This window comes from Pleurodeles waltl, chromosome 6 (genome assembly GCF_031143425.1).
Source record: "Pleurodeles waltl isolate 20211129_DDA chromosome 6, aPleWal1.hap1.20221129, whole genome shotgun sequence".
NCBI lineage: Eukaryota > Metazoa > Chordata > Amphibia > Caudata > Salamandridae > Pleurodeles > Pleurodeles waltl.
In genome coordinates, this window is record NC_090445.1 from 30002360 (window position 1) to 30028774 (window position 26415).

Genomic DNA, 26415 nt, shown 5'->3' on the forward strand with positions numbered 1-26415 from the left:
CCCCTGTAGATTTCTGGGGAGCTCTGTGCACAAAAACAGTGGGGGTGAGAGAACCCTGGGCGAAGAGACCCCCTGAGAACCCACAGTTGGAGAGCTGTGTGTGCACAAAAACACTAGGGTGAGAGAACCCTGGGCAGAGAGAGCCCCTGAGGGCCCAGAGTTGGAGAGCTCTGTGTACACACATACAGTAGGGGTGAGAGAGCCCTGGACGAAGAGAACCCCAGAAAGCCCACAGCTGGACAGATCTGTGTGCACACAAACGGAGAGGGTGTGAGAGCCGTGGACGAGGAGACCCCCTGAGAACCCACATTTGGAGAGCTCTGTGTGCACACGAACGGAGGGGATTGGGAGAGCGCGGACGAAAAGACCCCCTGGGGGATCACAGTTGGAGAGATCTGTGTGCACAAAAACAGTGGGGTGAGAGAAGCCTGGACGAAGAAACCCCCTGAGGGCCCACAGTTGGAGAGCTCTGTGTGCACACAAACAGTTGGGGTGAGGGACCCCTAGCCTGGGAGGAGGAACCCCCTGCCATGCCAGGATCTGGGAGCTCTGAGTGCACAGATACAGCGGTGGAAGAGACACCCCTCGGTGTCTGGCCTGGGATGAGGGACCCCCTGGTAGGCCAGGATCTGGGGGCTCTGAGTGCACAGATACAGCGGTGGAAGAGACACCCCTCGGTGTCTGGCCTGGGATGAGGGACCCCATGGCAGACCACGGTCTGGGAGCTCTGAGTGCACAGATACAGCGGTGGAAGAGACACCCCCGGGTGTCTAGCCTGGGATGAAGGACCCCCCGGTAGGCCAGGATCTGGGAGCTCTGAGTGCACAGATACAGCAGTGGAAGCGACACCCCTCGGTGTCTGGCCTGGGATGAGGGACCCCATGGCTGACCAGGGTCTGGGAGCTCTGAGTGCGCAGATACAGCGGTGGAAGAGACGACCCTGGGTGTCTAGCCTGGGAGGAGAGACCCCCTGGCAGGCCATGATCTGGGAGCTCAGAGTGCACAAATACAGCAGTGGAAGAGACACCCCTGGGTGTCTAGCCTGAATGGACAGACCCCCTTGGCAGGCCAGGATCTGGGAGCCCTGAGTGCACGGATACAGCGGTGGAAGAGACGCCCCTGGTGTCTAGCCTGGGAGGAGGGATCCCCTGGCAGCCCAGGATCTGGGAGCTCTGAGTGCACAGATACTGCGGTGGAAGAGACACCCCTCGGTGCGGGCCTTGGATGAGGGATCCCCTGGCCGGCCAGGATCTGGTAGCTCTGAGTGCACACAAACAGCGGTGAAAGAGACGCTCCTGGGTGTCTAGCCTGGGAGGAGAGAGCCCCTGGCAGGCCATGATCTGGGAGCTCTGAGTGCACAGACACAGCAGTGGAAGTTACACCCCCGAGTGTCTAGCCTGGGAGGACCCCCGGGTGTCTACCCTGGGAGGAGGATTCCCCTGGCAGGCCAGGATCTGGGAGCTCTGAGTGCACACAAACAGCGGTGGAAGAGACGCCCCTGGGTGTCTAGCCTGGGAGGAGAGACCCCCTGGCAGGCCATGATCTGGGAGCTCTGAGTGCACAGATACAGCAGTGGAAGTTACACCCCCGAGTGTCTAGCCTGGGAGGACCCCCGGGTGTCTACCCTGGGAGGAGGATTCCCCTGGCAGGCCAGGATCTGGGAGCTCTGAGTGCACGGATACAGCGGTGGAAGAGACGCCCCCGGGTGTCTAGTCTGGGAGGAGGGATCCCCTGCCATGCCAGGATCTGGGAGCTCTGAGTGCACAGATACAGCGGTGGAAGAGACGCCCCCGGGTGTCTACCCTGGGAGGAGGGTTCCCCTGGGAGGCCAGGATCTGGGAGCTCTGAGTGCACACAAACAGCGGTGGAAGAGACACCCCTGGGTGTCTGGCCTGGGATGAGGGGCCCCCTGGCAGGCCAGGATCTGGGAGCTCTGAGTGCACAGATACAGCGGTGGAAGAGACACCCTCGGGTGTCTAGCCTGGGATGAGGGACCAGGATCTGGGAGCTCTGAGGGCACACAGACAACGGTGGAAGAGACACCCCTGGGTGTCTGGCCTGGGAGGACCCCCGGGTGTCTACCCTGGGAGGAGGGTTCCCCTTGCAGGCCAGGATCTGGGAGCTCTGAGTGCACACAAACAGCGGTGGAAGAGACACCCCTGGGTGTCTGGCCTGGGATGAGGGGCCCCCTGGCAGGCCAGGATCTGGGAGCTCTGAGTGCACAGATACAGCGGTGGAAGAGACACCCCTGGTGTCTAGCCTGGGATGAGGGACCCCCTGGCAGGCCAGGATATGGGAGCTCTGAGTGCACAGATACAGCGGTGGAAGAGACACCCCTGGTGTCTAGCCTGGGATGAGGGACCCCCTGTCAGGCCAGGATCTGGGAGCTCTGAGTGCACAGATACAGCGGTGGAAGAGACACCCCTGGTGTCTAGCCTGGGATGAGGGACCCCCTGGCAGGCCAGGATATGGGAGCTCTGAGTGCACAGATACAGCGGTGGAAGAGACACCCCTCGGTGTCTAGCCTGGGAGGAGGGACCCCCAGGCAGGCCAGGATATGGGAGCTCTGAGTGCACACAAACAGCGGTGGAAGAGACACCCCTGGGTGTCTGGCCTGGGATGAGGGGCCCCCTGGCAGGCCAGGATCTGGGAGCTCTGAGTGCACACAAACAGCGGTGGAAGAGACACCCCCGGGTGTCTAGCCTGGGATGAGGGACCAGGATCTGGGAGCTCTGAGGGCACACAGACAACGGTGGAAGAGACACCCCTGGGTGTCTGGCCTGGGAGGACCCCCGGGTGTCTACCCTGGGAGGAGGGTTCCCCTGGGAGGCCAGGATCTGGGAGCTCTGAGTGCACACAAACAGCGGTGGAAGAGACACCCCTGGGTGCCTGGCCTGGGATGAGGGGCCCCCTGGCAGGCCAGGATCTGGGAGCTCTGAGTGCACAGATACAGCGGTGGAAGAGACACCCCTGGTGTCTAGCCTGGGATGAGGGACCCCCTGGCAGGCCAGGATATGGGAGCTCTGAGTGCACAGATACAGCGGTGGAAGAGACACCCCTGGTGTCTAGCCTGGGATGAGGGACCCCCTGGCAGGCCAGGATATGGGAGCTCTGAGTGCATAGATACAGCGGTGGAAGAGACACCCCTGGTGTCTAGCCTGGGAGGAGGGACCCCCTGGCAGGCCAGGATATTGGAGCTCTGAGTGCACACAAACAGCGGTGGAAGAGACACCCCTGGGTGTCTGGCCTGGGATGAGGGGCTCCCTGGCAGGCCAGGATCTGGGAGCTCTGAGTGCACAGATACAGCGGTGGAAGAGACACCCCTGGTGTCTAGCCTGGGAGGAGGGACCCCCTGGCAGGCCAGGATCTGGGAGCTCTGAGTGCACAGATACAGCGGTGGAAGAGACACCCCCGGGTGTCTAGCCTGGGATGAGGGGCCAGGATCTGGGAGCTCTGAGGGCACACAGACAACGGTGGAAGAGACACCCCTGGGTGTCTGGCCTGGGAGGACCCCCGGGTGTCTACCCTGGGAGGAGGGTTCCCCTTGCAGGCCAGGATCTGGGAGCTCTGAGTGCACACAAACAGCGGTGGAAGAGACACCCCTGGGTGTCTGGCCTGGGATGAGGGCCCCCCTGGCAGGCCAGGATCTGGGAGCTCTGAGTGCATAGATACAGCGGTGGAAGAGACACCCCTGGTGTCTAGCCTGGGAGGAGGGACCCCCTGGCAGGCCAGGATCTGGGAGCTCTGAGTGCACAGATACAGCGGTGGAAGAGACACCCCTGGTGTCTAGCCTGGGATGAGGGACCCCCTGGCAGGCCAGGATATGGGAGCTCTGAGTGCATAGATACAGCGGTGGAAGAGACACCCCTGGTGTCTAGCCTGGGAGGAGGGACCCCCTGGCAGGCCAGGATATTGGAGCTCTGAGTGCACACAAACAGCGGTGGAAGAGACACCCCTGGGTGTCTGGCCTGGGATGAGGGGCTCCCTGGCAGGCCAGGATCTGGGAGCTCTGAGTGCACAGATACAGCGGTGGAAGAGACACCCCTGGTGTCTAGCCTGGGAGGAGGGACCCCCTGGCAGGCCAGGATCTGGGAGCTCTGAGTGCACAGATACAGCGGTGGAAGAGACACCCCCGGGTGTCTAGCCTGGGATGAGGGACCAGGATCTGGGAGCTCTGAGGGCACACAGACAACGGTGGAAGAGACACCCCTGGGTGTCTGGCCTGGGAGGACCCCCGGGTGTCTACCCTGGGAGGAGGGTTCCCCTTGCAGGCCAGGATCTGGGAGCTCTGAGTGCACACAAACAGCGGTGGAAGAGACACCCCTGGGTGTCTGGCCTGGGATGAGGGCCCCCCTGGCAGGCCAGGATCTGGGAGCTCTGAGTGCATAGATACAGCGGTGGAAGAGACACCCCTGGGTGTCTGGCCTGGGATGAGGGGCCCCCTGGCAGGCCAGGATCTGGGAGCTCTGAGTGCACACAAACATACGAAGACACTGACATTCAGCGCACACGCTCCCATCTTCCCTCACTAGTCACCACAGTGGGTATTTAACCATAATATTTAGCCCCAAGCCATTATCCATCACAGTTCGTGACTTGACCGGTGGCCGCGCTCTCGTTGGCCTGGAAGAGAAGCCTCCCTGAGTGGGGACGTGTGAAGTGTCCACCCCGGTCCAGCCTCACCTCTTTGATGGACATGAAGTGCTCGGCCAATGGTCTCCTGTTTTAACTCCAAGGGGCCATCACCGCCCTGCCCCCTGGAGGCTGGAGCGCGTCGTGGCGCACAGCCAGGATGAAAGCCCTCTCCCTCGGCGCCTCATTACAACAACATATACTTTCGCTTATATTTTAACAAAATAGCTGCCAAGCGCAGAGGACGCATGACGGGGCGCGGGACGCGAACCTTCACGAGAGAAGACCTCCGCATTGTCATTGATTTCCCCGGAAGAAAAAAAGTGCCTCTGGCTACCGAACCGAATTAGCAGTCACTGATGACCAATTATTTCACCCCACTGTGAAAGGCGAGGCGTACAAAAAATCCAGTTTGTCAGACCCAAGGCTCTCGCCTCGAACCCCTTTCAAGGAGACCGAGCCCCAGCCTACCCCTGGAAGGCTGTGGTGGCGCCCGCCTCCCTGCAAGTTTCTGTTTTTCCAGCAGAAAAAGTTTTAATGAGCGCAGTAATATGCTGATGACCTGCCTTAAAAGGACGAGTAATCTCTGCGGAGCGCGCCTGAGCGTGGTGCGTCTTGACGCGCCAATCAGAGCTGTCAAGCTCCTCATACAAACAGTCTTCAGGTGTCGAGCTAATGTTTGCAGATTATACCTTACGTTGCAAGCATGGTCTCAGGGGGCCTCCTCTCGGATCTTCCCAGGGTGGGCGACATTGGCTGGGGACCACTCGAAGATTGGCTGTTGAAGCCCTCTAATTGCCTGGTGGTTGACACTAGTTCCCTTATCCTGCTCCCTGGTCCCAAAACCTCTCCATGACTTTATTCATTTTAATGAAGACTTCAGAAGATTTAGGCCAATTTGTATCTTCACGATGGCGCCTTCGGCTCATAGGACCATAGGACTATTCTGCAATCAATATCGCCCAAGTAAGCACCAGATTTGCATGACAGTTGTAGAAAGGCGTGGACGTCGCTGGAGCCCCAAGGTTGAGGAGACCGTCTTTAGTGGCCTCCTTCAAATAAGTAGACTACAGACAATTGTAGTTCATGGCTTTGCTCCTCATTGTCTTTAAAATTCGCCTCCACATCCTTTTCAGTAGCAGTGCCTAAGACCACCACAACACCCACCAAAAAAGAGACATTTCAGAAACAAAAATGCAAATGTAATTCAGGCAAGCCAGGGCTGTGGAGCTGTGCAACCTCTAACAGAGAGTCACAAACATAAAACCAGCACAAGGATTTCTCAAACAATGAGTCACCTCTGTTAGGGAAGGCAGCAGCTAATGTGCTGGACCTGCATCTCTGAGGATAAAATGAAGAAAATGATCTTCATGGCAGGCTGAGCCGTAAAATGATGACATGGGACACCCATCATAAATCAGCACCGTCAATCATGACTTGAAACATCTGCATGGCATGCAATATCCAAGTGATGTCAACACATCTGCGTAATGTCAAATGCCCACATGACATCAATCATCTCACAACACTGATCTTTATGGCAGGCTGAGCCGTAGAATGACATGGGACACCCACCATACCCAAACACCATTAATCTTGACTTGGAACATCTGCATGGCATGCAACATCCAAGTGATGTCACCACATCTGCATAACGTTGAATGCCCACATGATGTCAATCATCCCACAACACTGATCTTTATGGCAGGCTGAGCCGGAGAATGACATGGAACACCCACCATATATAGGCACTGTCAATCATGATTTGAAACATCTGCGTGGCATGCAATGTCCAAGTGATGTCAACACATCTGCATAACGTTGAGTGGCCCACATGAGGTCAGTCATCCCACAACACTGATCTTTATGGCAGGCTGAGCAGTAGAATGACATGGGATACCCACCATACCCAAACACCATCAATCTTGCCTTGGAACATCTGCATGGCATGCAACATCCAAGTGATGTCACCACATCTGCATAACGTTGAATGCCCACATGATGTCAATCATCCCACACCACTAATTTCTATGGCAGACTGAGCCATAGAATGACTTAGAACATCTGCATGGTAAGCAACGTCCAAGTGATATCAGCACATCTGCATAACATGACATCAATCATCCCATGACACTGAGCACCTGCATGACGTTGAAAACTGGCATGATGTCTATCATATGCATGCCATTGGTAACCTGCATGATTTTAAAAGTCCAAATGACGTCCACACACCTGCATGGGATCTACCTCCCGCATGCCGTTGCACACCTGGATGACAAAAATCCAAATGACGTCTACGCACCTTCATGGCATCTTCCTCCTGCATGTTGTTGGACACCTGAATTACATTAAATATCAAAATGACATCTACACACCTGCATGACATCTACCATCCGCATGCCGTTGGACACCTGAATTACATTAAAAGGGTGCCTACTCACCTGCATGATGTCTAAAATCCGCAAGATGTTAAACACCTGTATGAGATTAAAAATCCAAACAAATGGCTTTTACAGACCTGCATGATGGCTATCACCCAATAGCATCTACACACCTGCGTGATGTCTATCACCTGCTGGCATCTTCACACCTGCATGATGTCTATCACTTGATGGTGTCTACACTCCTGCATGATGTCTGTCACCTGATGGTGTCTACACACCTGCACGATGTCTATCACCTGATGATGTCTACACACTTGCATGATATCTATTACCTGATGGCGCCCACACACCAGCATGATGTCTATTTACACACATCCATGACGTATGGTGTCTACACACCTGCATGATGTCTAGCACTTGATGGTATCTACACACCTGCATGATGTATATTATTTATTGGAGTCTACACACCTGCATGATGTCTATCATCTGATGACGTCTACACATCTGCATGATGTCCATCACTTGATGACGTCTACACCCTTGCATGGTGTCTATCACCGGATGTCGTCTAGACACCTGCATGATGTCTATCACCTGATGATGTCTACTCATCTGCATGATGTCCATCACCTGATGGTGTCTACACACCTGCATGATGTCTGTCACCTGATGGAGTCTACACACCTGAATGATGTCTATCACCCAGTGGTGTCTACAAACATGCATGATGTATATCACCTGCTGCTATCTACACACCTGCATGACGTATATAACTCCTTGGTGTCTACACATCTGCATGATGTAGAGCATAGCCATGATGTTCATCATCTTCACGATGGTGTCAAATAAGTGGACAATGACAAACTCATACAACATGCAGAAGGCGCAGAACAAATGCATGAACTTGAGCACAATCAATCTCATGACATTGACCAGGCCCAAGACGTTGGACGATGTACATGGAGTAGACCATGCATAGGCCCTCATTTGAACCTCAGCGGTGTTTTTTCAAGACCGCCAAGGTTCCGGCAGGCCGAAGACCGTCAGTGGAGGTGGTCTCCCGCCCAGCGTATTAGCCCTCTGCCCTTTTTCGGACGGAGAGCCGCCAGCAGCCATACTGGCGGTCGGCGGTGAAGTGGAGGCTGCTCCACCTCCACTGCCACGTCATCAGAACACCACCCACCGAATCACTTCCCAGGTTTCGGCGTCGCAGTGTTCTGGTGACTGGGTGCTGGTGGCGGAGCAGCCCCCATGGATCTTGTTCCCTCCCGGAGGATCACCGGACCAGGTAAGGTGATCGATCGTCCGTTAGGGGAGGGGGTGGGTGGGTGTTGTGTGTTGTGTGCGTGCATGGGGGTGTGCGTGTGAGTGTGTAGAGGGGTTTGTGAGTGCGTGTATGCATGCGGTGGGTGTATTGTGTGTATGGGAAATGTGACGAATGTCTGTGTGCATGTGTGCATGTATGTGTGCGTGTATGAGTGGTGTGTGTGCCTGTAGGGGTGTGTGGGGGGATGTATGTGTGTGTGTATTCCTACCACCTTTGTGGGGTTGTAGGGGGGTCGTGGGTGTTGGGGGAGGACTCTTGGGGGGGAGGGTGAGACCCAACTCAGTGCCAGGGAACGTATTCCCTGGCACTGATAGTGCCTACCGCCATGGATTTCGTGGCGGTACAAAACCCCACGAAATCCATGGCGGTATGCGGGGACCTGATACCGTCTGCGGCCTCCAGCCCAGCGGTCGTTACCACCCTGGCGGTCGGAGTGTAGAAGTGGCTGTTTGGCATGGCGGTAACCGCCATGGTCAAAATCCCATTCTTTTTTCCACTGGCCTGTTGGCGGTATTACCGCCACTTTTACTCCGACCGCCAGGGTTGTAATGAGGGCGTAGTGTTAAAAGCATGCATTGATGCATCGCACTGGATGTGTGTATGATGTTGACCACACGCATGATGTGGCACATCTTCAAACAGTGTTACACACATGCAGCAAGTGCACAGCATCAAACACATGCCTGAACTCCAACACATGCATAATATCAAACATATTCATGGTGTCAGACAGCCAGGTGGCACCAGTCGCCAGCTTGATGTTAATATCGCCATAATGTTGGTCACTTCCATAGCATTGAACCAGTGCTTTCCCTTTGCCGGTGTTTCCGGTGCTTGGCACCAGCACTTAATTGTCAACACCCCTGCCAGGTCGTGGCGCCGTGTCTCTGATTCAGAGTGGAGCACAACAGTTGTTTCGTAATTCAGGATACATTTAACAGGACTAATAGCTGCAACCAAAGGTACACTTATAGCTTTGGGGGGCTGGAATAGTCTGGACTGAATCTTCTGGGAGAGTGAGGGCTAGTAGTGTCTTGGTGCTATCATGGACCGCGCTGGCAAGGGCAGTGGGTGTTGCAAGCTGCAGTGCTCTCCTGACCCGAGTCCTGGCAGTTATTTTTTTTATTTATATAACAAATTAAGTACTGGGTTGAACACATGTATGACATCAATCCTGCTTCTGACATTGGTGAAGTGGGATAAACTCGGACATAGTCACATTCACACCTCTATGTCCACGAAGTCAGCTGTGCCATGACCTGCAATGGTCACCCATATGACGTCACCCTTCTCACTTCCAGGTTCCCACTCTCGCAGCAGATGGAGCAAACCACGTCTTTCCTCTGGGGGAGTTGGCACCCTTTGGCTGTGCACTTAGGTTGCAGGGTTGTACATCCACCTTCCGTGAGCTCTTGAGGCCGGGAGATGCCGGTCCGGGGGTGTCTAGTGCGGAGTCTCACAGTAATTAAAAGCCGAACCGAGCTGTGGTCACAGCCACGTGAAGAATGCGCCCCGCACCCCGCATCATTTGTTAGCCCACATTTTCTCCAGCCGGGACTTTCCGCTGAGGAGAAAGGTTATTTTTTCGTCTTTTTATTAAAGAGGTAGTTTATCAGCAGTAAACGCCTGGGACCGGAGGCTTCCCGAGCTCGCTGCGATGAAAAATGCCTCCAGCGTTCCTGCTGAGCTCATCACTTGTGAGAAAACTGGACATCACTGCGGGGGGACGCAGAGGAGCCGCTCTCGTGGCGGGGGATTCCGGGGTCAGAGGTCACCCCTGCAGACTGAGCCTTTAAATGGCCAGGAGGTTAGGGTACCACCGAAGGCTTCTGTGCCCACTAATGATGCGAATGTAGGCTCGTGCAGGTGGCATCGCGTGCCTTAACATGGTGCACGAGGCTGCAGGCAACCCACAGCCTGCCCCACCGGTGCCAGCCTCCACCGCAGCGCTTAATTTGTAAAGAACTAAGAGCCAGGGCCACCAGAAGACCCCTGCAGCCTGCGCCACCCTTGCTCCTGCCACTGCTGCCCATAACACAACCAACACAATTACTGGCCCTCAGACTCCTACAGTTGACACTGTTCAGGCCTCCAAAGCTGTAAGAATGGCTTGGGTGGCAAGTACTAGTCCTTTTTAGGTCGAGCACGCAATCACTTTTCCACCCATTGTAAGTATTCTATTGGCTTTCAACCACGCCTACCTCACGCCCATCACTTTCACCCGTTCGTGGGCTTGCCTTTCAAAAATCCCTTGATGTCATTGGTAAATGCTTTGTTTGTCCCACCTTGGGGCGGTGTTGTTACCACCGTGCAGACTGACCCTGTTACATTGATTATTGCACGATTGCCAATATACTTCAATGTGGGCAAACTATTTTTTTCTTTTGTCTCTCCCCTTCGTGTTCTATGGCGGTCATGGCGTTCACAATGTACAACAGTAGTGCAAACTCCATCGGCGGCATTAAAGCGCTTGTCACATTGTTCACACTGTTACCTAATCAGTCATTTCTTTTGGCTCTCCCCTTCCGGTTCCATAGCTTTCTCAAAAACACTTGTAATTGGCAGATGCTTTACATAAAAAACACAAAAATCCTCAAAGCAGCTCTCCTAACACAGCATGGGAGCCAATACCAAAATATTCACTGCACTCAGGGAAACTTGCCCTATAATGCTTTGCAGACCATTACTTTTAGAAAACATTTTTGCTCATAACTCAGCCCGTGGTGGTCCTAGGACAATGGGACCCCCACCAAAACAGTAACGACAAAGACTTTCTTTCTTCATCATTTTTGGGTCCCCATGCTATATTTTTGGGGACCCCAAAATAATAACCATTCCCACCATTCACTATATTTTGTAAGCTCTCTCATGGCTGGAACTTTTGCTTTACAGGCTAAGAGTAGTTTTTTGTTTTAAGTGCCTTGTTTGTAATATAATTGTAGTAGGCCTGCTAGCATTGAAAATGTGCGATGCACTACGCCCTCTAGGGGCTAAATATATTGTTACACTGCATTATTTTCTGCCATTCTGTTTTCATGCAGTTTTGCCCTATAGGGTCTAACTATATGGTTACATGACCATGTTTCTTAAAATACTATTTTTATTGTGGTGTCCTCTAGGGGCCGTTCTGAGCATTACAGTCAACATACTACAATATTCAAGGCACATGGAAACTCACCCTATAATGCTTTGCAGGGCATTCCTTATACAAAACATTTTTGCTCATAACGCAGCCTGTAGGAGTCCTAGGACAATGGGACCACCACCACAACGTTCACCACAGTGTGCTCTTTCTGTCTAGATCAATTTTGACTCTCAGTGAGGTTGAGCAGTCAGGGCTTCTCAGGGGATTTCAATGTGGGGGCAAGGTGGTGAGAGGTTGTGTGCCTCTGATGTCCCAGGGTCCTGCACTTGGATCTCAGGGCAGTGATGATGAGCAGTCATAGCTTCTCAGGGAGTTTCAGTGTGGGGAGGGGGGTCATGTGCCTCTGATGTCCCAGCATCCATCCTACACTTGGCTGTCAGGGCAGTGAAGGTGAAATACAAAAGGATGATGGATGGAGTGCTGAAACTTTTCAAACAATCACCCCCAGTCACAGATCTGGTTTGAATCCATGATTCCTTTGCTCAGTATGCCACCCCAGTTTGTACCCAGCCATGTGTAAATCAGTCTTGACCCTGCTCCCAATGGGATCTGTCCAGCCCAAGCTGCCAGGCCAGGTCCTCCCTGGACTGGAAACAAGCATCCTGGGACCGGTTTCGGGGTATCACCTCTCATCAGCCAGGCTAGCTTGAATCCAGTGGCACAGTGAGTAAGGGACCCACGTCTAGGCATACCGTGACCACTTAGGGTAACTCTAGCAACACAAAAGAGAGCAGTAAAGGTGAGCAGTCACAGCTTCCTAGGGGATTAAAGTGGGGGTGCTGGGATCAGGGCTCAGCAGTCATCAGCGATTCAATAAAGGCGTATCCAGCCCACTACTTACCTTCACTAGGGCACAAGACTACACACTTCCACCAACAGAAAACAGACTAGTGTCTTTGGGCGCTATTCAGGTAGGTGATGCACCTCTGCCAGCCTCTTCCCTGCTTTCTCCCTGGTTCAGGCCCTCTCCCATTTCAGGGTGGTCTTCCTCTTTTTGTGGGGAATGCAGTAGTAACATGAATAATTCTCAAGTGAAGGTCAGGTACCCCTAAATATGTGTGTGCACAGTCTCAGTTCACAGTGTAATGGAATCAGTCCTTGCAGGTTGGCTTTGCCACCAAGGTCCATATCACCATGAGGGCGCTCTTTCCCTTTTTGTGTCACTTTGTACCACAAAACAAATGCACCCGGAGCGAACAAAGAAAGTGCACCCTGTTATGGTGAATGGACTGCCCTCAGGCCAGGCGTGAAGTTGTGCCGGCCCTAAGGCAGAGCATTGTAGTGAAATACGGAGCAGCTACTTCAAAGCTGCTCCATGTTTCACACTGCATGCAGCAACCCACCTACACTTTCAAGAGAGTAGAGAGATCCCTTTGCAGGCAGGTGAGTGAATGACTGCACCCACCTGCAGAAGAATGTTGGGGAGTACATGGGATCCCCTTTCTCCCCTCCAGAATATGGACATGGAGGTTCTCCGGTCTGAGGTGGATCCACTGTAACCTTACACAGAGCTGGGCAATAGTGTGAGAATGCACATACATGTTAGGCCCTATGGGCTCCAGCCTCACTCAGCCAGGCATGCACTCAGACCCCACACTCCACCACAATAATATACAGATGTCTGCATGCACCCTCCACATGTCTCTGACATGATGCAGGGAAAGAATTAATGAACTGATCTTTATCCCAAGCATCCCCCGTCCTCTGCCTTTGTCTTATAGGCGAGGCAGAGAGGTCTGTCGCCACTCTCTGAAATAGGGGAGCACTGTGGGGGTCCCCTCAACCTCAGAGCCTAGCCCTGGGTTCTTGTGATCAGTTAATGAATGAACCCTCTATGGACTTGTATTGATTGCTGCTTAGGAAGTATCTTTCCTCAGTATTACGGTCATTCCTGTTTCAGGTGATATTGAGTTTCTAATAATGTACCTAAAGGAGAGGTCACATAAACACTGAAAGCTCTGAATAATATAAAACTTAGATCAAATAAAGACCAGAGCAGTGTAGAAAACCACGAGTTCACCCAACCAGGCAGCGTGTGTGGAGAACATGGGAAAGTCTCCTTTGAAGACACTCCCCAGATGTACAAGGGCAGAAGAGGATCCAAGGGCAGAAGAAGGTCCAAGGTCAGACGAGGACCCAGGGGCAGAAGAGGACTAGGGGCAGAAGAGGACCCAGGAGCAGAAGATGACCCAATGGCAGAAGAGGACCCAGGCCAGAGAAGGACCCAAGGGCAGAAGAGGACGCAGGGGCCGAAGAGGACGCAGGGACCGAAGAGGACGCAGGGGCAGAAGAGGACCCAGGAGCAGAAGAGGACCCAATAGCAGAAGAGGACCCAGGCCAGAGAAGGACCCAAGGGCAGAAGAGGACCCAGGGGCAGACGAGGACCAGGGTAGAAAAGGACCCAAGAGCAGACGAGGACCCAAGGGCGGACGAGGGCAGAAGTGGACCCAAGGGCAGAAGGGGATCCAAGGGCAGAGAAGGACCCAAGGGCAGAAGAGGACCCAGGGAAGGACCCAAGGGCAGAAGAGGACCCAGGGAAGGACCAAAGGGCAGAAGAGGACCCAAGGGTAGAAGAAGATCCAAGGTCAGACGAGGACCCAGGGGCAGATGAGGACCCAGGGGCAGACGAGGATCCAAGGGCAGAAGAGGATCCAAGGGCAGAGAAGGATCCAAGGGCAGAGAAGGATTCAAGGGCAGAAGAGGACCCAAGGGCAGAAGATGACCCAGGGGAGGACCCAAGGGCAGAAGAGGACCCAAGGGCAGAAGAAGATCCAAGGTCAGACGAGGACCCAGGGGCAGACGAGGACTAGGGGCAGAAGAGGACCCAGGAGCAGAAGATGACCCAATGGCAGAAGAGGACCCAGGCCAGAGAAGGACCCAAGGGCAGAAGAGGACGCAGGGGCAGAAGAGGATCCAAGGGCAGAGAAGGCTCCAAGGGCAGAGAAGGATCCAAGGGCAGAGAAGGATCCAAGGGCAGAGAAGGATCCAAGGGCAGAGAAGGGACCAAGGGCAGAGAAGGGACCAAGGGCAGAGAAGGGCCCAAGGGCAGGCGAGGACCCAAGGGCAGGCGAGGACCCAAGGGCAGGCGAGGACCCAAGGGCAGAAGAGGACCCAAGGACAGAAGAGGACCCAAGGACAGAAGAGGACCCAGGGGCAGAAGAGGACCCAAGGGCAGAAGAGGACCCAAAGGCAGAAGAGGACCCAAAGGCAGAAGAGGATCCAAGGGCAGAGAAGGCTCCAAGGGCAGAGAAGGCTCCAAGGGCAGAGAAGGGACCAAGGGCAGAGAAGGGCCCAAGGGCAGAAGAGGACCCATGGAAGGATCCAAGGGCAGGGAAAGACCCAAGGGCAGAAGAGGGCCCAGGGAAGGACCGAAGGGCAGAGAAGGATCCTAGGGCAGAGAAGGATCCAAGGGCAGAAGGGGATCCAAGGGCAGAGGAGGACCCAGGGGCAGAAGAGGACCCAAGGGCAGGGAAGGACCCAAGGTCAGAAGAGGACCCAGGGAAGGACACAAGGTGAGAAGAGGACCCAGGGAAGGACACAAGGTGAGAAGAGGACCCAGGGCTGAGTTTAAGGCCTGGGTCCTACCTTGGCCTTGTGCAGTTGGGCAGTCCCTTTGAAGGTTAAAGGCAGGACTTGGTAGACATGGGTGAGTCCTCTGTGAGAGTGGAGAGAAGGAAGGGTGAAGCCTCTGTTGGTGAATGTGTCACTGATATGTCCGTCTGGGATAAAACCTTCACATGAGCTGGATTCCTCTGTGTGGGAAGGTGATGAGATAACTGAAAGCAGATACACAGTTCTCCATCTAGTGAGTGAGTCTGGCCTTGCTCTGTTGGCCGTAACAGAAGGGGTTACAAGTGCGACCAGAGAAGCTGACATGTTCGAGACTGGTCCCAAAGGGTGTAGAGCTACAAAACGTGCGAGGTGTGGAGAGGGCGGTTGCTGTGGTCCATGAACACCTGAGATAACCCACTGAGTAGGTGTGACAATACTTGCAAGGGGCTGAGGTAACGGGACATATTATAGTCTCATTTGGAATTCAAGTAGGTGTTTACTGCTAGTGCCTTTTGTACCAGTGGTAGCGCCTACACCCTGTGACAATAGGGTAGGGCCACCAGTATGGTGGGTCAGGAAAAAGGTGATCACCAAACTGCAGCTTTGGTAACAACACTATTTGGACTAAAGCTGAGTATTGCCAAAGTTCCCAGGCCTTCTCTAGAGAAGAGAAGAACAAACATGGTCACTTCCTCACAGCATGATCGACGTTCAAGCTTTTGCTCGAGAGGAAAAGCCTAGACACTCACTTCGATGAGCTGAGAATCTGGGGCGGTGACCTGGAGGTGCTCAGGAGTTCTGATACTCAATCATTAAATGAAACACACACACATATGAGCTCAGCTCGTGGATACTTGTAGTAAGGCAGCAAGCAGAAAAGAGAATGAGGGCACAAATACTATGGAAAATACATAGTACTACACTGAATGATGAGAAGTGACCCAAGACACTGTTGACCAGTGAAGATGGACGGGCCAATGGAGGAGGGCCTAATGACATATCTGCTTGGGTTGGACATCATGGTTCAAAGGAGAAGTGGGATCAGATGGGAAACTGGAAGGACGGGGGAAATGTCAGACTTGGCCTTTGGTGTTTGGGAGAGACAAGGCAGACGCGGGGTTCGCAGGGTTAAAGAAAAGTCGAGATGGGAACAGGATTGTGCCTCAGCGTTTTCAAACCTACTTTTTCAGGGAGGAAGAATGGCCCACAATACAAGAAGGGAAAAGCATCCTGTGTGTGGAACATCAGATATTCCAACTGAGAAATATCAACTCGGGAGGTATTGAACCGATCAGATTTGTAGGTGGTGCGCCCAGATAAGCTGTGGGGAAACCCGGACATGTGAAAGGGTCTGGGCATCTCAAACAAATCATGAGCAGTGAGCATTGGTGTAGAATGCTCAGCTAGTAGTGTTATTCACGCTCATATAGGAACGATGATGGAGGAAGCAGTGATCACAAACACGTCACGGTCCATGTGGAATCAGAGTTGAAGCAAATGGTAGAACCTAAACCAACTGGAGGTCGTAGAGTGAGCCTAGAGCAGGAGCTCGTCAAATACATCTGTTCTGAATACGGGAAATCACTAAACTGCTGCTTCCGGAACTGAAAGACGTGGGCCTAAGACCTGGGCCACAGACCTGGACCACAGACCGTGGCCACAGTCCTGAAACAAATGTCTGGGTCAAAGATCTGGGCAACAGACCTGGACCAAAGATCTGGGCAACAGACCTGGACCAAAGAGCTGGGCCACAGACCTTGGCTGCAGTCCTGAATCAAAGATCTGGGTCAAAGATCTGGGCAACAGACCTGGACCAAAGACCTGGGCAACAGACCTGGACCAAAGAGATGGGCCACAGACCTGGAACAAATACTTGGATCAAAGACCCGGGCCACAGTCCTGGACCAAAGATCTGGGCCATAGAGGAAGTCTTGATTATGAATCTTCTTATCCTGAATGCGTTACTTATAGACCATAGGAAATCTGCCTGGTAGAGCAGCGGTGTGTATGAGTAGCTAATTGGATGCTAAGAGAGAAACCTGACCCCTGAATCTACTCACCGTGAGTCTGTTACTTGTGGACCGTGGTCACTCCCAGTGTGCCAGAGTGATTGATTATATGTGGCCCATGTTTTGTGAGTGTTCCATGTGGGGAAACTGATAATTAGTCCAACGATTTACACTGGAGAGTGATTGCTAAAGGGGTGTACTTGGCACTGGCTGGTTCCCATGAAAAGGTGGCACCAGAGATAAAAGATTCCGCTTAATGCAGTTGTAGCCTAATAACTCCCAATGGCCCTTGGACGCACCCAACCAGTCCCTCCCTACACATGACCTTAAGAGCAGCAGCATCCAACACCCACAGTGCTACCAGAGGACACATGCATCCTGAGTACTGATATAAGGGGGGGTCTGCTCTGCCTCTCTCGTCTGTTTTACTAACAGAGCTGGGAACCGATCCATCTCCAATCAAGTACTGTACTGGGGTAAAATTTGTGGTGGTAGCGAGGAAGAGACACATCTGTGTTTGCTTGTGTTTTCCCGACGTGGCATTCCAGAATCCATTTTTTTAAGCCTGGTGTCGTTTTGAGTCTGAGCCAGGTATGTTGCACAACAACCTTTTTCTGAGGTGGTTGTTGGAGGAGGAGTGCCAAGAGAACAAATGCAGCCATTCCTGGGATGTGAGACAGGTCACTTCCATCAGTGACCCTTCCAGGAGGAACCTTGGTACACTTGCCACAACCCAAGGGTACACAAAAGAGAGGGTTTGCACAATAGTGAGGGAAACTGAAGGTTATGTATTCATCCCTTTGAACTACCATCTCAGGCTGGCAGGAGGCTTACCCTTTACCCTCCTGCACACAGGTGATTAAATAAAGCTATATTGAATTTTAAGAGGGGTAGTCTCACTTCCAGTTCAAGAAAAAGGCTCCATCCACCAGGTCGAATTATACTTCCACCAAGCAGTCGGTCACAGTTGGCCCTCCAGTTAGATTACTCTGTGGGAGGGGCCATGTGAAGGCTTCTCATTCAGACAGGGTGTATTTTGTCCCACATCCTAGTCTTCACCTGAGGGAAACTACTTAAAACAGGGGAATTCACAGTGGGAAAAGGACCAATTTGAATGATTTACTGCAACTTCTGCGTTAAGTTGATATCCTCGCTTGGCCTCCCTTTGATCAACTCTTGCCATCCCTTGTTGGTTTGTAGGTAGGACAATGACAGTTAAAGCCCTCGGTTGAGTTGCTAGTGATCAGCTGTTGCCATCCACTTTGGGTCTGTAGATAGGATGGATGGGAGATGAGGCCCTCGCTTTGCCTCCCTATTGTCTACTCTTTTCTTTCGCACTAGGTGTGCAGGCAGGAAGGGTGTTATTTGAGGGTCTCACTTGGCCTCCCTTATATCAAATCTTGCCTTCTTCACTTGGTATGTAGGTGGGGACGGATGAGTATTGTAGCCCTTAGTTGGCCTCCCCGTGCTCAACTTGCCTTCTGCACTGGCTCTGCAGGTAGGGCGGATGGTAGTTGAGGACCTCACTTGGCCTCCCTTTGACTCTTATCACCGTACAGGGTCTACATGTAGTTAAGAAGGAGTCCAGACCCTCATTTGGCCTCTTTGTGATCTACTGTTGCCTTGCACACTTGGTTTGTAGGTAGGATGGATGAGAGTTGAGGCCCTCGCTTGCTCTCCCTTTGAGTTTCTCTTGCTTTCCGTGCTTGGTTTGTAGTTCAGATCGATGAGAGTTGAGGCCTTCACTTAGCCTCCCTGTGATAGACTCCTACTGCAGTTAACTTTGGATTGGCGTCATGGACCGATATTGGACTTGGTTTGTAGGTCGGATGGATGAGAGTTTAGGTCTCCCTTTGATCAACTCTTGCTTTCCGTGCCTGGTTTATAGGCCAGATGGATGAGAGTTGAGGTCCTCGCTTGGCCTCCCTTTGATCGACTCTTGCTTTCCGCACCTGGTTAATAGGTCGGATGGAGGAGAGTTGAGGTCCTCGCTTGGCCTCCCTTTGATCGACTCTTGTTTTCCGGAACTTGGTTTGTAGGTTGGATGGATGAGAGTTGAGGCCTCCCTTTGATCGACTCTTGTTTTCCGCACTTGGTTTGTAGGTCGGATGGATGAGAGTTGAGGTCCTCACTTAGCCTCCCTGTAATAGACTCTTGCCACCCGCACCGTTCCTGAAGTTAGGATGGATTGGCGTCAGGGCCCTCGCTTGGCCTCCCTCTCTCGTGTTATAGCGATCTGCCGCCTGCTTGTGATCCACTGTTGCCTGCTCTCTCCTAAGACCTTGCCTTCATTTTTTACAGGCCTTCGACGCCGATCTACGACATTATTGAGCACAAGTTCCAGGATGTGTGGCTGCAGGAGCAGCGGCTCACCGATAAGGCCCGCCGCGCAGCACAGAAAGAAAAGGTGAGGATAAAGGGGGCATTACTTGTATTATTATCATTATTATTGCTATTATTATTATTATTACTGCTGTTGCTAGTATTATTATTATTATTGGTATTATTATTATTAATGGCATTCTTCTTATTCTTCTTCGTATTATTGTTATAATAATAATTATTATTATTATTGTTATTATTATTATTATTATTATTGTGTGGTTTTAGCATAGTGCCTAAACCCGGGGCTGTTAATATAAGCTGCTGTTGGCTGTTGCTGGGTTTCTTGACCTTGAGACAGTAGAAGGCGGTGTCTGCTCTGACGGGCTTTAATCCTCTGACCTGCTGGCACTCTGCAGCAGCACAGACCTCCCACTGCCTGCCTGGCATCGACCACCAGGAATCCTGCGGAGCAACGAAGAGGGAAGATCAGATGGGTCAGTGTCAGCAGCAGGGGCTCGGGAGCCTCTGAACAGCAGCAGGGACGTGTTCTCACCCAGGGGCTCTTCACCTGGGGGCTCAGGGTGCCTCTGAACAGCAGCAGGGACGTGTTCTTCACCTGGGGGCTCAGGGTGCCTCTGAACAGCAGCAGGGACGTGTTCTCACCCAGGGGCTCATCACTCAGGGGCTCGGGGTGCCTCTGAACAGCAGCAGGGACGTGTTCTCACCCAGGGGCTCATCACTCAGGGGCTCGGGGTGCCTCTGAAAAGCAGCAGGGATGTGTTCTTCACCCAGGGGCTCGGGTGCCTCTGAACAGCAGCAGGGATGTGTTTCCCAGGGGCTCGGGGTGCCTCTGAACAGCAGCAGGGATGTGTTTCCCAGGGGCTCGGGTGCCTCTGAACAGCAGCAGGGATGTGTTTCCCAGGGGCTCGGGGTGCCTCTGAACAGCAGCAGGGATGTGTTTCCCAGGGGCTCGGGTGCCTCTGAACAGCAGCAGGGATGTGTTTCCCAGGGGCTCGGGGTGCCTCTGAACAGCAGCAGGGATGTCTTCTCACCCAGGGGCTCAGCTGCCCCTGAACAGCAGCAGGGGTGTGTTCTTCACCCAGGGGCTCGGGGCGCCTCTGAACAGCAGCAGGGATGTGTTCTTCACCCAGGGGCTCGGGTGCCTCTGAACAGCAGTAGGGATTTCTTCTTACCCAGGAGCTCTTCACCCAGGGGCTCGGGGTTCCTCTGAACTACAGCAGGGACGTGTTCTTCACCCAGGGGCTCGGGGTGCCTCTGAACTACAGCAGGGACGTGTTCTTCACCCAGGGGCTCGGGGTGCCTCTGAACAGCAGCAGGGATGTGTTCTTCACCCAGGGGCTCGGGTGCCTCTGAACAGCAGTAGGGACGTGTTCTTCACCCAGGGGCTCGGGGTGCCTCTGAACAGTAGCAGGGACGTGTTCTTCACCAAGGGGCTCGGGTGCCTCTGAACAGCAGCAGAGATGTGTTCTTCACTCAGGGGCTTGGGGTGCCTCTGAACATGGGATGTGTTCTTCACCCAGGGGCTCAGGGTTCCTCTGAACAGCAGCAGGGGCGTGTTCTTCACCCAGGGGCTCTGGGTGCCTCTAAACAGCAGCAGGGATGTGTTCTTCACCCAGGGCCTCAGGGTGCCTCTGAACAGCAGCAGGGATGTCTTCTCACCCAGGGGCTCTGGTGCCTCTGAACAGCAGCAGGGATGTGTTCTTCACCCAGGGCTCAGGGTGCCTCTGAACAGCAACAGGGATGTGTTCTTCACCCAGGATCTCGGGTGCCTCTGAACAGCAACAGGGATGTGTTCTTCACCCAGGGGCTGGGGTGCCTCTGAACAGCAACAGGGATGTGTTCTTCACCCAGGGTCTCGGGGTGCCTCTGAACAGCAACAGGGATGTGTTCTTCACCCAGGGGCTCGGGTGCCTCTGAACAGCAGAAGGGATGTGTTCTTCACCCAGGGACTCATCACTCAGGGGCTCGGGGTGCCTCTGAACAGCAGCAGGGATGTGTTCTTCACCCAGGGGCTCAGGGTGCCTCTGAACAGCAGCAGGGGTGTCTTATCACCCAGGGGCTCTTCACCCAGGGGCTTGGGTGCCTCTGAACAGCAGCAGGGATGTCTTCTTCACCCAGGGGCTCGGGTGCCTCTGAACATCAACAGGGATGTCTTCTTCACCCAGGGGCTCAGGGTGCCTTTGAACAGCAGCAGGGATGTGTTCTTCACTCAGGGGCTCGGGTGCCTCTGAACAGCGGCAGGGATGTGTTCTTCACCCAGGGGCTTGGGTGCCTCTGAACAGGAACAGGGACATGTTCTTCACCCAGGGGCTCGGTGCCTCTGAACAGCAGCAGGGATGTGTTCTTCACCCAGGGGCTCAGGGTGCCTCTGAACAGCAGCAGGGATGTCTTATCACCCAGGGGCTCGGGGTGCCTCTGAACAGCAGCAGGGATGTGTTCTTTAACCAGGGGCTCGGGGTGCCTCTGAACAGCAGAAGGGATGTGTTCTTCACCCAGGGGCTCGGGGTGCCTCTGAACAGCAGCAGGGATGTGTTCTTCACCCAGGGCCTCGGGGCGACTCTGAACAGCAGCAGGGATGTGTTCTTCACCCAGGGGCTCGGGGCGCCTCTGAACAGCAGCAGGGATGTGTTCTTCACCCAGGGTCTCGGGGCGCCTCTGAACAGCAGCAGGGATGTGTTCTTCACCCAGGGGCTCGGGGTGCCTCTGAACAGCAGAAGGGATGTGTTCTTCACCCAGGGGCTCGGGGTGCCTCTGAACAGCAGCAGGGATGTGTTCTTCACCCAGGGGCTCAGGGTGCCTCTGAACAGCAGCAGGGATGTCTTCTTCATCCAAGGGCTCGGGGTGCCTCTGAACAGCAGCAGGGATGTGCTCTTCACCCAGGGGCTCTTCACTCAGGGGCTCGGGGTGCCTCTGAACAGCAACAGGGATGTGCTCTTCACCTGGGGCCTCGGGTGCCCTTGAATAGCAACAGGGATGTCTTCTTCACCCAGGGTCTCGGGGTGCCTCTGAACAGCTGCAGGGATGTGTTCTTCACCCAGGAGCTCGGGTGCCTCTGAACAGCAGCAGGGATGTGTTCTTCACCCAGGGGCTGACGATTAATAACACAATCGGACAGTGAGCTTCTTAGGACATAGGCATAGTCCTAGCTAAGTAACACAATTTTACTGTGACACTCGCGGGACACAGACAGAATGTAGGAGGCTGGCCTGGCTTGTAGTGAGTACCAGAGGTACTTACACTCTGTACCAGGTCCAGTTATCCCTTATTAGTGTAGAAGAGGTGTTTCTAGAAGCTTAGGCTGATAGAAGGTAGCTATAGCAGAGCAGCTTAGGCTGAACTAGGAGACATGCAAAGCTCCTACTATACCACTGGTGTCATATGCACAATATCATAAGAAAACACAATACACAGATATACTAAAAATAAAGGTACTTTATTTTTATGACAATATGCCAAAAGTATCTCAGTGAGTACCCTCAGTATGAGGATGCCAAATATACACAAGATATATGTACACAATACCAAAAATATGCAGTAATAGCAAAAGGAAGTAATGCAAGCAATGTAAAGTTACAGTAGATTGCAATAGGAGCACATAGGTATAGGGGCAACACAAACCATATACTCCAAAAGTGGAATGCGAACCACGAATGGACCCCAAACCTATGTGAGCTTGTAGAGGGTCGCTGGGGCTGTAAGAAAACAGTGGGGGTTAGAAAAATAGCCCACCATAAGACCCTGCAAGGTAGGTGTAAAGTGCACCTACTACCCCAGAGAGCACAGAAGTCGTGATAGGGGGTTTCTGCAGGAAGACCAACACCAGCAATGCAACCAAAGTGGATTTCCGGACGAGAGTACCTGTGGAACAAGGGGACCAAGTCCAAGAGTCGCGACAAAGTCGAGATTGGGCAGATGCCCAGGAAATACCAGCTGAGGGTTCAAAGAAGCTGCCACCGGATGGTAGAAGCTGTGGATTCTGCAAGAACGAAGAGGGCTAGAAACATCCCCTTTGGAGGATGGATGTCCCACGTCATGTAGAAGCCTGCAGAGGTGTTCCCACGCAGAAAGACCGCAAACAAGCCTTGCTAGCTGCAAGGGTCGCGGTTAGGGTTTTTGGATGCTGCTGTGGCCCAGGAGGGACCAGGATGTCGCCACTTGGATGAGGAGACAGAGGGGGCACCCAGCAAGTCAGGGAGCCCTAACAGAAGCAGACAGCACCCGCAGAAGTACCGGAACAGGCACTTGGAAGAGGAGTGAACCGGAGCTCACCCGAAGACACAAAAGGGAGTCCCACGACGCCGGAGGACAACTCAGAAGGTTGTGCACTGCAGGTTAGAGTGTCGGGGACCCAGGCTTGGCTGTGCACGAAGGAAATCCGGGAAGAGTGCACAGGAGCCGGAGCAGCTGCAAATCACGCCGTACCCAGCAATGCAGTCTAGCGTGGGGAGGCAAGGACTTACCTCCACCAAACTTGGACTGAAGAGTCACTGGACTGTGGGAGTCACTTGGACAGAGTTGCTGAGTTCCAGGGACCACGCTCGTCGTGCTGAGAGGGGACCCAGAGGACCGGTGATGCAGTCTTTTGTTGCCTGCGGTTGCAGGGGGAGGATTCCGTCGTCCCACAGGAGATTTCTTCAGAGCTCCTGGTGCAAGAAGGAGGCAGGCTACCCCCAGAGCATGCACCACCAGGAAACAGGCGAGAAAGCGGCAGGATCAGTGATACCAGGTTGCAGTAGTCGTCTTTGCTACTTTGTTGCGGTTTTGCAGGCGTCCTGAGCAGTCAGCGGTCGATCCTTTGGCAGAAGGTGAAGAGAGAGATGCAGAGGAACTCTGATGAGCTCTTGCATTCGTATTCTAAAGAATTCCCCAAAGCAGAGACCCTAAATAGCCAGAAAAGGAGGGTTGGCTACCTAGGAAGGAGGATAGGCTAGCAACACAGGTAAGAGCCTATCAGAAGGAGTCTCTGACTTCACCTGCTGGCACTGGCCACTCAGAGCAGTCCAGTGTGCCAGCAGCACCTCTGTTTCCAAGATGGCAGAGGTCTGGAGCACACTGGAGGAGCTCTGGGCACCTCCCCAGGGAGGTGCAGGTCAGGGGAGTGGTCACTCCCCTTTCCTTTGTCCAGTTTCGCGCCCGAGCAGGGCTTGGGGATCCCTGAACCGGTGTAGACTGGCTTATGCAGAGATGGGCACCATCTGTGCCCATCAAAGCATTTCCAGAGGCTGGGGGAGGCTATTCCTCCCCAGCCCTGACACCTTTTTCCAAAGGGTATAACACCCTCTCTCTGAGGAAGTCCTTTGTTCTGCCTTCCTGGGCCAGGCCTGGCTGGACCCCAGGAGGGCAGAAACCTGTTTGAGGGGTTGGCAGCAGCAGCAGCTGCAGTGAAACCCCGGGAAAGGTAGTTTGGCAGTACCCGGGTCTGTGCTAGAGACTCGTGGGATCATGGAATTGTCTCCCCAATGCCAGAATGGCATTGGGGTGACAATTCCATGATATTAGACATGTTACATAGCCATGTTCGGAGTTACCATTGTGACGCTATACATAGGTAGTGACCTATGTATAGTGCACGCGTGTAATGGTGTCCCCGCACTCACAAAGTCTGGGGAATTTGCCCTGAACGATGTGGGGGCACCTTGGCTAGTGCCAGGGTGCCCACACACTAAGTAACTTAGCACCCAACCTTCACCAGGTGAAGGTTAGACATATAGGTGACTTATAAGTTACTTAAGTGCATTGGTAAATGGCTGTGAAATAATGTGGACGTTATTTCACTCCGGCTGCAGTGGCAGGCCTGTGTAAGAATTGTCAGAGCTCCCTATGGGTGGCAAAATAAATGCTGCAGCCCATAGGGATCTCCTCGAACCCCAATACCCTGGGTACCTCAGTACCATATACTAGGGAATTATAAGGGTGTTCCAGTATGCCAATGTGAATAGGTAAAATTGGTCACTGGCCTGCTAGTGACCATTTAGAAAGCAGAGAGAGCATAACCACTGAGGTTCTGGTTAGCAGAGCCTCAGTGAGACAGTTAGTCATCACATAGGGAACACATACAGGGCACACTTATGAGCACTGGGGCCCTGGCTGGCAGGGTCCCAGTGACACATACACTAAAACAACATATTTACAGTGAAATATGGGGGTAACATGCCAGGCAAGATGGTACTTTCCTACACAACCCCCCCCAAACGAAGGACAATAAGACTAGCCATGACCTGATGAGTCTTCATTGTCTAAGTGGAAATATCTGGAGAGTCCATCTGCATTGGAGTGGGTACTCCCAGGTCTATGTTCCACTGTATAGTCCATTCCCTGTAGAGATATGGACCACCTTAACAATTTTGGGTTTTCACCTTTCATTTGTTTTAGCCAAAGTAGAGGTTTGTGGTCTGTCTGAACAATGAAGTGAGTGCCAAACAGGTATGGCCTCAACTTCTTCAGTGCCCAGACCACAGCAAAGGCCTCCCTCTCTATGGAAGACCAACGCTTTACTCTAGGGGTCAATCTCCTGCTGATAAAAGCAACAGGTTGATCCTGGCCCTCAGAATTGAGTTGTGATAAGACTGCCCCTACCCCTAATTCAGATGCATCAGTTTGAACAATGAATTTCTTGGAGTAACATGGGATTTTTAGGACAGGTGCAGTGCACATGGCCTGTTTCAGCTCCTCAAAAGCTTTCTGACAGCTTGCTGTCCACAATACCTTTTTAGGCATTTTCTTGGAGGTGAGGTCATTAAGTGGGGCTGCAATTGAGCCATAGTTCTTAATGAACCTCCTGTAATACCCAGCCTAAGAAGGCTCTCACCTGGGTCTGAGTTGTAGGGGGGACCAAATCTATGATAGTTTGGATTTTCCCCTGAAGTGGTGCAATCTGTTCTCCACCTACCAGGTGTCCCAGATAAACCACTTTCCCCTGCCCTATCTGGCACTTTGAAGCCTTGATAGTGAGGCCTACCTTCTGCAGGGCCTCCAAAACTTTCCACAGGTGGACCAGGTGATTATCCCAGGTGGAGC

General features: G+C 53.2%; 1 protein-coding gene across 1 annotated transcript in view; it reads left to right on the plus strand.

Moving 5' to 3' along the window:
• CFAP77 (cilia and flagella associated protein 77) overlaps positions 1-26415 on the plus strand; it is a 636918-nt gene that overhangs the window by 406962 nt on the left and 203541 nt on the right. Inside the window, exon 4 of the mRNA XM_069237111.1 lies at positions 19354-19459. Within this exon, the coding sequence (XP_069093212.1) occupies positions 19354-19459 (106 nt within the window). The remainder of the gene's footprint in view (positions 1-19353; positions 19460-26415) is intronic.